Below are 15,020 nucleotides of genomic sequence, written 5' to 3' on the forward strand. Positions count from 1 at the left end.
CCACTTCCTGAATATAACACCAGTAGCACAGACATTGAGATCAACAATTAATAAATGGGACCTACTGAAACTGAAAAGCTTTTGTAGGGCAAAGGACACAGTCAATAGACAAAATGACAGCCTACAGAATGGGAAAAGATCTTCACTAACTCCACATCTCACAGAGGACTGATCAACCAAATATATAAACAACTCAAGAAATTAGACATCAAAATACCAAATAATCCAATTAAAAAATGGAGTACAGTTCTAAACAGAGACTTCTCAGCAGAGGAATCTCAAATGGCCAAAAGACATTTAAGAAATTGCCCAACATCCTTAGTCATCAGAGAATTATAAATCAAAACAACGCTGAGATACCATCCTACACCTGTCAGAATGGCTAAAATAAAAAACACTGATAACAGCTTATATTGGAGAGGATGTGGAGCAAGAGGAACACTCCTCCACTGCTGGTGGGAGTGCAAACTTGTACAGCCACTTTGGAAATCAGTATGGCAGCTTCTCAGAAAATTAAGACTTAATCTACCTTAAGACCCAGCAATACCACTCTTGTGCATATACCCCAAAAATGCCCAGTCATACCACAAGGATACTTGCTCAGCTATGTTCATAGAAGTATTATTCATATTAGTCAGAACCTGGAAACAATGTAGATGCCCCTGAACCAAAGAATGGATGAAGAAAATGTGATACATTGACACAGTAGAGTATTACTCAGTGGTGAGAAAAAAAAATAATGACATCATGAAATTTGCAGGCAAATGGATGGAACTAGAAAAATATCATCCAGAGTCAGATAACTCAGACCCAGAAAGACAAACATGGTATGTACTCACTCATAAGTGGTTACTAGACATAAAGCAAAGGATAACCAGACTACAACCCACAGCTCCAGAGAAGCTAGGTAACAAGGAGAAGGTGTGGTGATATTATGTTCCCCAAAATATTGTGCACCCTAATAAACTTATCTGGGGTCAGAGAACAGAACAGCCACTAGATAGACATAGAGGCCAGAAAATGGTGGCACACACGCCTTTAATCCTAGCATTCCAGAGGCAGAGATCCACCTGGATCTCTGTGAGTTCAAGGCCACACTGGAAACAGCCAGGCGTGGTAACAAAAGCCTTTAATCCCAGGAAGTGATGACAGAAAGCAGAAAGGTATATAAGACCAGGAACTAGGCTGGTTAAGCTTTTAGGCTTTTGAGCAGCACAGTTCAGCTGAGATTCATTCTGGATGAGGACTAACTAAGAGGCTTCCAGTCTGAGGAAACAAGATCACCTGAGGAATTGGTGAGGTGAGGAAGCTGTGGCTTGTTCTGCTTCTCTGATCTTCCAGTATTCACCCCAACACCTGGCTCCAGGTTTGTTTTTATTAATAAGTCCTTTAAAGATTCATATTACCTCTGACTCAGGGATCTCCCTGGGAAGGGGAAATAGATGAGATCTCCTGGGTTAACTGGGAGTGGGGGTGGAGATAGGGGATGGGTACATCAGGATGGTTGAGTTGGGGGAGAGATAGAGAGGGGGGACAACAAAAGAGATATCTTGATAGAGGGGGCCATTATGGGGTTAGGGAGAAACCTGGTGCTAAGGAAAATCCCAGGAATCCACAAGGATGACCTCAGCTTAGACTCCTAGCAATAGTAGAGAGGGTGCGGGAACTAGCCTCTGGCTTTCTCCTGTAATCAGATCGGTGACCACCCTAATTGTCATCATAGAACCTTCATCCAGTAACTAACTGATAGAAGCAGATGCAGAGATCCATAGCCAAGGACTGGGCCAAGATCTGGGAGTCTTGTTGAAGAGAGGGAGAAAAGATTGTAGGAGCCAGGTGTGTTAAGATCATGAAGCGGAAACCCACAGAGGCAAATGACCTGAGCTCATGTGAGCTCATGGACTCTATACTGACAGCTAGAGAGCCTGCATGGGACTAACCTAGGCTCTTTGCATGGGAATGACAGTTGTGTAGCTTGGTCTCTTTGTGGGGCCCCTAGCAACAGGAGCAGGATCGGTCCCTGGTGCATTAGCTGACTTTTTGAAATCTGTTTCCTATGGTGGGATGCCTTGTTCAGCCCCTAATGCAGTGGGGAGGAGCTTGGTCCTGCCTCAACTTGATATGCCATGCTTTGTTGACTCCCATAGGAGGCCTTACCCTTTCTGAGGAGTAGATGGGGGAGGGGTGCGGTAGAAAGGAGGTTGAGTGGGGGGAATAGGGGGGGGGAACTGTGGTTGGTTTGTAAAATAAATTTTAAAAGTTTAATAAAAAATGAGTAAATTCAAGCTCATATAGATAAGTAATTTTTGCAAGGTTCTAAATTTCTGACAGGATGCTGCTTTGCTGGGAAGCCATTTGGGTTCTATTCAGTATTTCTATTGGCTTAAGAAAATCAAGTGGATCGTGGAATTTTTCTGCAGAGATTTGCACCAGCACTGATTTTAGGAAATAGTGTTTCACCAAGCAGGAAACATTGACATGTAGATGGAATTCACTGTATGCTGCTGTAAGCTAACTAGTTTTGTGGAAACCTACTTCAGGCATGAGTCAGCATGTCACTAGCCACTGCTGTCTGTGTAGAACATGGGAGAGCATATCCAGCCAGCATGAACCCAGGGCAGTAACTCAAGGCAGGAACCTGGAGACAGAGGCCATGAAGCAACACTTAGTGGCTTGCTCAGCCTGAGCTCTTACATGATTCAGGTCTGCTTGCCCTAGAGCAAAATAACAAACAAAAGTAGCATCCAGCTCTCTTGGCTATTTGAGATAAAAGCAATAGTCAAGCAAACCAGGAAATAGTATCAGTTCCCCACCTCTCCCTTCTTAATACAGCCAAGAAAGAAAAGAACTTTATATTGGGTTTCACAGAGATTTTTATCCTGACTTTGAAAACAGTGACACTTAGCAGGCTTAGTGCCGTCATCTGCAGAGGACCCACTTTGACTCTATCATTGTTGGTTAAGCGACAGCGCTCGTGCTGGCCGGGCCATGCCAACAGAGAGGGCCCACCCGCTTTGTCTCAGGCTAGTGACGTAATTAAGGGCATAATCCTTACAGTCATCCTGTAAGAAAGCCTAGGGCCTTCTCAGGAAATGCATCCTGGCCACAGACCTCCCTCCACGCCACCCCCAATCTCTGCCTAGATTTACCTCTTTAGAGGAAGTAGAGAGGAGGTAGCTGGGAATTGAGGAGGCATGTAAATGGCTGATGTAAAAGTATATGCACTCATTTGTGCCCTCACAGGGTACTGAAAACAACAGAAAGAAAGGGACAGAGAAAGCATGATTGGACTTTAAACAAAAAACGAGATCTGATTGAGATAGACATTTCAATGGACCAAAATGTTTAAGAGCACAGAAGATCAGCAACTTCATGATTTCCAACATGTCTCCTTCTACTTCTCTCCTTCCAGGAATCTGCAAAATGAGCATTCCTGAGTTCAGAAAGTATTTAAGAGGGAAAGACAGCTTCACACACACATATAGAATACTAATGCTTAAAATTTCACACACACACACACACACACACACACACACACACACACACACTACCATATGGGACCAGTGAGGTGGCTTCATCGGTAAAGACCTTGCTGAACAAGCTTAATGGCTGAGTTCAATCCCCAGAACCTACATAAAAGTGGAAGGACAGAAACAACTCCACCAAGTTTTCCTCTGATCCCACATGCACACTGTGGTACATGTGCACACACACACTAATAGATAAAGTTGAAAAAAACGGAAGGAAATGTATATGCTGTGGGAAATAAGTCCCATATAGCAAAGCAGCAAAGTGAACCCCCAGATTTTGTGACAGGATGATTGGCACTGACCCGATAGTCACTGACAGATGTGCACGGTATCAGGGAGGGCTCCAGGGGAGCTACTTCAGGACTGGATTGGTAGGGTGCAGCAGCTTAAGGAAGAGCTGGTAACTATAGAGATTTGATGTAGGATTTGTGATAAGGATATAGAAAATTAATTTTAAAAAATATAAGAAGGCAGGAGATATAGCTCAGTGGCAAGAGCTAGTAGGTGCAAGGCCCTAGGTTCAATTCCAACTACCACAATAAATAAACAAACAAATAAGTAAATATAGTAGAAAAATAGGGTTTTATTATGAAATACTGTTATTTCTCTAACATTCATAGATTTTGACATTTGTTCTTTTCAAGTAGATCATAATATTATTTTCTTTCTAATTATAATTTCCTGTTTGACTTACGGATTTAAAAGGATGTTATAGTTTCCAAAAGCAGTTGGGCATTGTGGCTCATACCTGTAATCCCAAGTCTTGGGAAATAGACAGAGGAGAATCTTTAATTCAATCCAGCATGTACTCTATGGAGACGGGTATATATATGTAAATAAATAAATAATATAACAATATATTAATTATTATAATATGTAAATAACAAGTATAATTGCCGCAGCTAGACATGGTAGTCTGTACCTGTAACTCCAGCACTGGGGGCGGTGGAGGCAGGAGGATCTGGATTTCATTGACTACACAGTGGTTCTGAGACCAGCGTAGGCAGAGTAAGGCCTCTTGCCACTCATTGGCAAGACTGCTCAGTAGGTAAAGACACTGCATGCACAAGCCTGGTGACCTGTGTTCAACCCATGGAAAGGTGGAAGAGAGAACTGACTTCACGGCAGGATTGCTGCTACACACACACACTCATACAGCAATAGTGACAATAATAACCACTTTTCAAATAAGTACCCTGTCTTTAAAAGAAGCAAAATGTATAAATGTAAGAAGATTTTTAAAATGTTTATTATTTGCTTGGTTTCTCATTGAATTATATCAGAGACAGCTTGTTGCCTATATGAATTCATTTGAAACTCATTGAGTCTTACTTTAAAGCTAGTTTTTAATTAAATCTTCATGCTTCATAAACACTTTTTTTAGCTGTGGAAAGTTTTCAGATGTTCATCCAGCAAATCAAACTTATTGGGCATATAAAAAGTTTTTTAAATTGTTGCTTTATCTTCTCTTGAGCTATCAGTAATTGGAAGAGGTATGTTAAAATAATTGTGAATTTGCTATTATTTCTCTGACTTTTTATAGTTTACATTTTATATATTCTGAGGCTATTAAGAGTATAAAGGTTTAAAATTAAACATCATCCTGATAATTAAACATTTTGATTGGTATTCAAGAGTTTTCCACTATTAATAATGGACTCTTTAGGGGGCTGGAGAGATGGCTTAGCAGTTAAGAGCACTGCCTGCTCTTCCAGAGGGTTCATTTACCAGCACCCACATGGCAGCTCACAGTTGTCTGTAACTCCATTTCCAGGGGATCTGACACTCACATCGGTACACATGCAGGCAAAACACCAGTGCACGTAAAATAAAAATAAATAAATAATAAAAAATAATGTTCACTCTCTTGAGGTTTGGTTTTTTTGTTTTTTGTTTTTTTGTTTTTTTTGTTTGTTTGTTTTGTTTTGTTTTTTCCTTTTGAGACAAGGTCTCAAGTAGCTAAAGCTGGCCTAGAACTCCTGATCCTCCTACCTCCCAAGTGCTGGAATTTTTTAAACAACATCTCACACTGTAGTACAGGCTGGTCTCTAACTTCTAACCTAGCTTTGAACCTTCTGAGTGTTAGAATTACAGATATGAGCTACCACTGAAATTATTCTTGTTAACTGGCAAATTTAAATAATCTGCATTCCAGTAAACAATATTCCTCAATGGCCTCTGCTTCAGTTCCTACCTCCAGGCTTCTGTCTTGAACTCGTGCCCTGACTTCTTTCCATGGTACACTATGATCTGGAAGTATAAGATGAAATAGAACCTTTCCTCTCCAAGTTGCATTTGGCCATGGTGTGTTTTATCACAACAGTAGAAACCCTATCTAAGATGGGGATTTTTATCTTTTGGGAATGCACATGTCTGTGGTTTTTGTACCTTCTCACTGAAAGCTCTATCCTTCTCAGAATTGTGCACTGAAGCTTTTAAGTTTTGAGCATCCACTCTGGGAAGAGAATAGAAGTAGGGAAAGAGCACCCTTTGTTTCTAGGCAGCGGTGATGCATTTAGTTTGAGAGTACAGTCATCTTTATTAGTTTTCAACCACAATGGCTAAGGGTTGCATGCTGAAAGATAATTTTGTCTCCTGTGTTTTGTGGCTAGTAATCTAAATACTTGCATGTACAAAATCAAAACAAAGGTTCAGCAGGATGGTTCAGCAGGCAAAGGCACCTGTTGTGAAGCCTGACAATTTGAGTTCAGTCTTCAGGACTAAAATGGTGAAGAAAGAGAACTGCATCCCACAAGTTGTCTTCTGACCTTCATGCATATGCTGTAGCATGCAAATGCCCATAATGTATGTGCGGGTGCGCACTTGCACACAACACAACACAAAACACACACACACACACACACACACACACACACACACATACACACACACACACACACACACACACACACACACACACACACGGAATGTCCTTGGATCTAACTTCATTTGCCCTTATTCATCATTAGGAAAGTGACTGCAGTGGAGTTTCAGGGATCTTCTTGATTCTCTTACTTAGAAAATAAATGTGCTGTTCTTTACAGGTCCTGCCTTCTAGTGCAGGATGCCTGCGGGATGTTCGGTGAAGTATACTTGGATGGCACCCTCTGGAAGAACATACAGTTAGAAGGAAGGTCCTGCCGCATGGCAGGAATGAAGGTTCTACAGAAGGCCACAAGAGGAAGGTGAGGACATGCTGGAAGGTCAGCTGCTTTGTACAGTAACAAATAAAAGGCAAACTTTTTTATGCTTTTATCTCAAATTTTTGTATTTAAGACAATAAGCCAGGACTACCCCATACTTGAACTAATAAAGTAAAACTGGCGTTTGAAAAGCTAGTCGGTAGTGGCTCAGGCCTTTAATCCCAGCACTTGGGAGGCAGAGGCAGGTGGATCTCTGTGATTTGGAGCCCAGCCTGGTCTACAATGCAAGTTCCAGGACAGCCAGAGCTACAGAGAGAAACCCTGTCTTGAAAAACCAAAAAGAGAAAAGACTGGCAGTTGAGTGCAATATCCCTAGAGAATGTAATTGACAGTCAACATAATGAAACACCTGTACTGACTAGTATTTTATTGAAATTAAGAGAAAATGGATGAGAACAGTATGTCTTCTAGATATGTGCATTCTAAGTAAAGTCTCTGGCAAAGAAATTAATTAATTAATATAAATGTTGTTAACATTTATATAAGTCCCCTCATTTCTAGAAATTAATACACTTTGGTAATAGTATTATTTTTGCCTCTTTGAATACTATGTCAAGTTAAGATAGCTTAAGGACAGCAAAATTTGTAGCAATAACTGTTGAGTATGAGTTTTTAACCCTCTAGTGTAACCAGAGACTAGTGCAGAGGGAAAGCCTCTTGTCATCAGCTCCTCCTGCCTCACCTACCAGCTAACTGACCAGAACGGCATCTTGGAACTAGCTGGTGAAATCTGACCATTTCAGTCATAATAAAGGGGAGGGGCACTTTTAAATGTTGTCTGTGTGTGTTACTTCATGATCTTGTGACTAAAGATTTGTTTTCTACAATTCTTCTAAACTAGGACTGTTTAAAAAAAAATCCATGTATAATAAGTAGGGCATGTAAATGAAAGTCTAACTACTTCCCCCCCCCACCCCCCGCTCCGGAGCTGAGGACCGAACCCAGGGCCTTGAGCTTGCTAGGCAAGTGCTCTACCACTGAGCTAAATCCCCAACCCCTGAAAGTCTAACTTAATGAAAAGACTTTTTATAGGATTTGAACAAAACTTTTTTTTTTACCCTGAGACAGGGTCTCACTGTGTAGCCCTGGCTGACCCCCAACTACATATGTAGACCAGGCTAGCCTAAAATTCACAGAGATCCACCTGCCTCTGCTTCTTGAGTGTTTAATTAAGCAAAACTGTTCAAATTTTCAAGTATTAATGCTTTTTCCCAGCACTTGTGCGGTAGAGACAGGAAGATCAGAAGATTAAGGCCATCATCCATCATCCGTTACTTGGTTAGTTTGAGTCCAGCCTGGGCTACATGAGATCCTTTGTCTCTTAAAAAAACAAAAATTCTTAGTGCTGTCATAAGCAAAATTGTTCTGTGCCAAGTGTTGTGGCACCTTATCCTGAACAGTTGTGGATAGCGAGAGATGTAGTCGTGCATAGATCTGGCCAAACCATGGTTCTTGCTTCACTAGTAATCTTTTTAATTTATTCTTTGACAAGCTCATAAATGTATACAGTGTATCTTGGTCATCATATTCACCCTCTGTCCCACCTCCTGTGTCCTGTGTCCTACCTTCCTGCCCTGGTAACTCCCCCTCCCCACCTCTTTTTGTGTAAACACGGATTCCAATAAATTTAGTATTGGCTTGATCTTGTTCAGGCCTGTACAGACAGCCGTAGCTGCTGTAAATTCAGAATGGTAGCAGCCACACCATGTCCAGAAGACAGCGCTTCCCAGCACTCTTAGGTTCTTTCTGCCTCATCTCCCATGAATGTTGGTGGGGTGATGTAAAGTTCCATCTAGAGCTGAGCACTCAACAGTCACATGTTCTTATCACTCTGACCAGTTGCACATGTCTGCCTTCATTTCTGCACACTGCAGAAAGAAGCTTCCCTATCTTCCCAATCGCAGTTATCTATCTACAGGGTGGACATATGTGTGTTTAGAAGGTAGCTTGACAACATCTGCTTACAAAATGAAAGCAGTAGGCTCCTTGTCAAGGTTTGCAGCACCAGGCATGGATTTCTTCTATGGAGTAAGCCTCAAATCCAATCAGAATACAATTTTTGTCAAAGTTGGGGCTACTATTGGTGTGATGAAATGCCACATCCAAGAGCATGGTGGGGAGGAAAGGGTTTATTTCACATACAGGTCTGTATAATATTTTATCATCCAAAGCAGTGAGGGTAAGAACTCAAGCAGGGCAGGATCCTGGAGGCAGAAGCTGATGCAGAGGCCATGGAGGGGTGCTGCTTACTGACTTGCTCCCCATGACTTGCTCAGCCAACATTCTTATAGAACCCAGGACCAGCAGCCCAGGGACAGTACCACACACAATGGGCCGGCACTACTCTATCAATCACTAATTAACAAAATGCCCTACAGGCTTACCTGCAGCCCTATTGTGGTGATATTTTGTTTGTGCTCTAATAAAGCTTGCGTGGAGATCAGAATGTGGAGCTAGTCACTAGAGACCAGGCAGTAGTGGCACCACACCTTTAATCCCAGCCCTTGGGATCTCATGTCTTAGATCCCAGTACTTGGGAGGCACATGCCTTTAATTCCAGCACTTGGGAGGAGGAAACAGGAAGTAATATGGCTCGGCGGAGAAAGGAAGTGATAAGGTAGGATGGAAACAGGAGCTTGATTCTTTCAGTCTGAGGATTCCTAGATGTAACAAGTCTTTCTAGTGTCTGGCTGCTCTGTTTCCCTGATCTTTCAGCTTTCACCCTGATATCTGGCTCTGGGTTTTTATTATTAAGACCAATTAGAATTTGAGCTACAAGACTTTACAGAAGTCTTTTTTTAAAGACTTATTTTATTATTTGATTGTTATGAGTATGTTTGCCTGCATGGACCTGTATGCACCATGTGCCCAAGGATGTCAGAAGCAGGCATCAGATCCCCTGGAACTGGAGTTACAGACAGTTTGTGAACTGCCATGTAGGTGCTGAGAATCAAATCTCAGTCCTCTGCAAGAGTACCAAGTACTCTTAACCACTGAGCCAACTCTCCAACCCTGGAAGCATTTTCTTAATTGAGGTTCCCTCCTTTCAGATGACTTCAGCCTGTGTCAAGATGACATAAAACTATCCAGCACAGTTGGTTACCTCTGTAAGATTTGTGTCATCATTTCAACAATGCACAGTAGGAAGATGAAAATTTAAAGAAGTGTCCTAGAATATAATTAAATACCATAAACAATAAATGTGGGGTTCTCAAACTCATTGTTACCTTTCTTCAAGTCACATGTTACTCCTTCATATTGGTATTTATTTAATTTTAGTAACATCTGTGTTTCTACTATCATTGGTAAGCCCGTTACAAGTCTGTAACATCCTGAATCATTTGTTGATAGCATCTTCTCTGCTTTCATAATGACCACGCAATGTGGCCATTCTAAATCATGAACATTCATAAACATTTCTCCTGACTGGCGTAGTCTGTCCTGCCAGCCCTTTCTATAGCACCTTTTCGATGAATGACAGCCCTGCCCGAGGGTTATGTACCTGGAAGACGTGTTTTTCATAAACAGATCTGCTGTCAGATAAACTCAGAGCAGATACAGAATACTTTCTGTTGCTTATATGTGTCTTAATGACAAATGTTCCATTTTTATATTCCTGTATTATAATGGAATTATGTTATATGGTTTTAGGGGCAAAGTGAAGATTTGCCCAGGTAGTGGAAAGCATACTAAACATTAGAAAGCTTGATTAGGCATATGAACCCCCCATCCCTACTAAATCCATACTTACCCCATCTTAACCCTCAATTCAGTCCTTATTAGAATATTCTTTATAACACTTTGCAAGTCAGAAGACTCTGAAAACAGAGTTGGTATAGTCAGATATCTACAGTTAGATTCACTCTAGCAAGGCTTCTCTGGTAAAACTGCCTCATGGCTCAGTCTTGGCACTTAATGGCTCATAGTAGCCCAGATTGCTGCTCAGGCTAGAGACTATAGGAACACTATGTAGAAATTCTGGTGCAGATAGGCATAGACAGGCCTGGGACCTGGGGTCTGTGGCTCTGTAGAACTGATGATCTTCCAGCATCATGTTATACATGCACTTAATATTTAATCTAGTTCTTACATGTTACTCTGGGAGACTCATTGCCATCTATAGCATTTACAAAGGAAGTAGACTTTCTGTAGGAAGTGCCCCAGTGATCCAGATAATACATTTGCCAGTAAACTTCCCAAGGCCTCACATGTGCTCAGTGAGTGCTTTCTACCTCAAGCTTACCTTACCAAAACAATGTTTGAATCCTTTTCCATATTTAACTTGCTGGTGAAATATTTGATGCTTCTTGGAATTAGGATTAATTTCTTTATTTTATGCATTTCACTTTACTTCGGCATGCAGCCATCCAAATAAATATTTGGAGTATCTTTTTGTTCCTTTGGAAGCTGTGTTTCTTCAAAACAAATTACTAAATACTTTTGGAATGTTGGATGTTATAATTGCCTATTAGTGATATCATCCACTGTCGGTCATCCACCCATAGCCCAGAAAACAAGGTAGTCATCTTTTTATCCCCTGGTTGTGTCTGTTAGCAACTCTCCTAACCATTAACAGAATGATGACTTCCAACAATGTAGGTCAACATGATTACATGTCCAGCTATAACATAGAAAATGCTGTGTTACAGTTGGAAGGCAGTTGAATGACTAAGCTAAGACTTAGATCTTCTCCAGCAGATTTTGTTTGTCCACAGTTTTAGTGACAGAACACCAGTCATCCCTCGTTACTGCAGACCTATCCCAGGAGACCTATATGCTGCCGCATTTGATTAAGGAGCACCCCATGGCTGTTCCCTCGGTCCAAAGGTTTGCAGAAAGACAACCAGAATTGTTTTTGGGTGTTCTCTGACTTTTTCTTTTTTTATTTGTCTATATTGACTGGTCAGAGTAAGATGAATTAGATAACCTCCAATTAAGTTTAGAGTGTTCAGAGTATTACAGTGTTCAAAGCCATCCTGGTAAGATGTGCACTCACTGGCTGGCTGAAGCCTGCCTTTGCTTCCCCTCTGAATAAAAATAAATGTCTTAATGTTATAATAATTTGATTTTATTTTTAATTCATTTTTAGGTTATTTCAATATTTTATTCCAATTTTTATTCAGTAATCAAATATTTTATTCAATATTTATTATAGTAATTATAATTTATTATTACACATAACTTGTATTTAGCTTTCGTCTTTTTTAAAGTAAATGTCAGCCAGTGCTTTGATCTTGGGTCATAGCTCAGTGGGAGATCATTTGCTTAGCATGTCCAAGATCCCAGTTTCAGTTCCCAGTACTGTAGTAAACAAATACTTATAAACTAGATGTACTGGTTCACAGCAGTGGGAAGACTGAGGTAGGAGCATCATTGTGAATTTGAGACTAGCCTGGGCTGGTTCCAGGATGGTTCCAGGTCATTCTGGGCTAAAGTGACCCATGCCTTTAAAAACAAAGACTTGGTGTTGCTCAAGTCTTATTTATTTTTCTTTGGGATTCTTGATCTTTATATTTTTTCTTTATTTTAAATTTTTTCATTTATTTATTTATTTAAGTGTGTGTGTGTGTGTGTGTGTGTGTGTGTGTGTGTGTGCGAGCGCGCTTCTAATTTGCAATCCTCCTATCTCAGCCTCTTGAATGCTAAGATTGCAGGTGTGTGCCACCACACCCAACCCATATATAAATATCTTTTTTAGAGTCCGAGGCTCAATGGTAAAGCACTTACTAGCATTTGAGAAGTCGTAGGTTTGATCCTCAATACAGGATTTTCGTGTGTGTGTGTGTGTGTGTGTGTGTGTGTGTGTGTGTGTGTGTTGGGGGAGTGGGGGGGATGGGTAGCTCTTCAAAGCTGAGCCTGATCCCAACACATGATGTGGAGGCAAGAGGATCCATGAGTTCAAGGCCAACCTTAGCTACAAGAGACCCTGTTTCTAAAACAATACAGCTTTTATATTGTATTATACAACTAAAAAGTGGAAAAACTGGAGTGAAAGCTGCTTTCAAATCACTGCAAGAAAATTCTGCTTTTTTTCCTGCAATTTTCTTTATTCTTGAATTTCATACATGTATAAAAGGAATATGATTGTATCTACCCACACTCTCCCCATATGTCTTCCCCGATATTTCTCCCTCTTAACCTCATGTCCTTTTATTTCCTGATCACCCACAATGTCTAGTTAATATTGCCAGGATGTACACAAGTTTGGAACTGTCCACTGGAGCAGGAGAAACCTTCCAGTGAGAACACCCTTAAAAAGAATAGTCTCCCTCCAGCAGCTCTTGAGTAAGAGGTGGGGCCTAGAGAGCACCTCCCACATCTTGCCAGAATTCTTGCTGGCTTGATCTTGTACAAGTCTTATACAGGTAGCTATAACTGAGTACAATTGCCTTGTTATATTCAGAGGACAGTATTTCACAATACTCATCCTCCAATTCGTATAGTCCTTCTGCCTCCTCTTTGGAGATCTTATTGCAGCCTGAAGCACAGCTTGATTACAGTGGAGTGCTTTGAGCTTGAGGTGGGTGGGCAAGTCTAGCCCAAGTGCTTGACCGTAAGTAAGCTGTCATTCTTTTCCTCTACCTGATGGAAGGAAATAGATAAGCTTTAAGAGTCTTCATTAGAAGTCTCAGCTTTAGACTGGGCACCAGGAACAGATGGAGCAGAGGATGAATATTGATGTATGTTGGTCTAGAAATATACCTCAGAGGTAGATCATTTTGCTCAGCAAAACACCCTGGGTTCCATCCCTAGGACAGAAAAGAAAAAGAATTGTATGTGAATACAAGTCGCTTGGTAAATGTGCATTATTGTTTTCCTCTTCATTATTTTATACATAAAACAAAAATTTTAGGGTTTTTTTAACTAAGAAGTTTTATTATTCATTTTACATACCAAACATAGATTCCCCCTCTTCCTTCCTCTCAGCCCTCCAGCCTTCCCCCACCTCACCCCCATTTCCTCCAACAAGAAGGTAAGACCTTGAATGGAGAGTCAACAGAGCCTGGTACATTCAGTAGAGGCAGGTCCAAGCCCCTCCCCCTGCATCAAGGCTGTGTGATGTGTCCCACCATAGATAGTAGACTCCAAAAAGCCAGCTCATGTACCAGGGATGGATTCTGATCCTACTGCTAGGGGGCCCCTTAAGCAGATCAAGTTAAACAACTGTCTTACTTATGCAGAGGGCCTATTCCAGTCCCGAGGAGGCTCCACAGGTGTTGGTCTAAATTTCATGAGTTCCCACTAGTTTGGTTTGGTTGTCTCTATAGGTTTCTCCATCTTGATGCCCCTTGCTCATAGAATCACCCTTCTCTTTCTTCGACTGGATTCCAGGAGCTCTGCCTGGTGTTTGGCTATGGATCTCTGCATCTGCCTCCATCAGTTACTGGAGAGAAGCTCTGTGATGACAGAGTATTCACCAATCTGATTACCAGGATAAGCCAGTTCAGGCACTTTCCTCGCTATTGCTAGTAGTCTAAGCTAGAGTCATCTTTGTAGATTCCAGGGAACTTCCCTAGCACCTGGTTTCTCTCTATCCTCATGATGTCTCCCTCTATAATGGTATCTCTTTCATTGCTCTCCCACTCCATTCCTGTTCCAGCTCAACCATCCCATTCTCTTATGTTCTCATCCCCCACTCCCTACCCTCCATTGGCCCTCCTCATCCCCAGTTTATTCTTGGAGATCTCATTTCCCCTTCCCAGGATGATCCTTGTTAGCTAGCTTCTCTAGAGCTATGGATTGTAGTCTGGTTATCCTTTGGATATCTAGTATCCACTTATGTGTGAGTATATACCATGTTTGTCCTTGTGATTCTGGGTTACCTCACTCAGGATGATATTTTCTACTTCCATCCATTTACCTGCAAATTTCATAATGTCATTGTTTTTTATTGCTGAGGAGTATTCCATTGTGTATATGTACCACATTTTATTAATCCATTCTTCAGTTGAGGGGCATCTAGGTTGTTTCCAGGTTCTGGCTATTACGAATAATGCTGATATGAACATAGTTGAGCATGTGCTCTTGTGGTATGATTGAGCATTCCTTGGGTGTATGCTCAAGAGTGGTATAGCTGGGTCCTGAGGAAGATTGATTCCCAATTTTCTGAGAAACTACCATACTGATTTACAAAGTGTCTATACAAATTTGCACTCCCACCAACAGTGGAGGAGTGTTCCCCTTGCTCCACATCCTCTCCAACATAAGCTGTTATCAGTGTTTTTTTGTTTTGGTTTGGTTTTTGGTTTTTTTCAAGACAGGGTTTCTCTGTGTAGCTTTGTGCCTT

The 15,020-nt window shown here is 41.2% G+C and overlaps 1 protein-coding gene across 11 annotated transcripts in view; it reads left to right on the plus strand.

Moving 5' to 3' along the window:
* The window catches only part of Spidr (scaffold protein involved in DNA repair), a 280,374-nt gene that overhangs the window by 234,741 nt on the left and 30,613 nt on the right, over window positions 1-15,020 (plus strand). For all 11 annotated transcript variants that reach the window (XM_028893301.2, XM_028893303.2, XM_037209972.1 and 8 more), the window contains one exon: window positions 6,575-6,715. In XM_028893301.2, the coding sequence (XP_028749134.1) occupies window positions 6,575-6,715 (141 nt within the window). The remainder of the gene's footprint in view (window positions 1-6,574; window positions 6,716-15,020) is intronic.

The sequence above is a fragment of the Peromyscus leucopus genome, chromosome 12 (genome assembly GCF_004664715.2).
Source record: "Peromyscus leucopus breed LL Stock chromosome 12, UCI_PerLeu_2.1, whole genome shotgun sequence".
Classification (NCBI taxonomy): Eukaryota; Metazoa; Chordata; class Mammalia; order Rodentia; family Cricetidae; genus Peromyscus; species Peromyscus leucopus.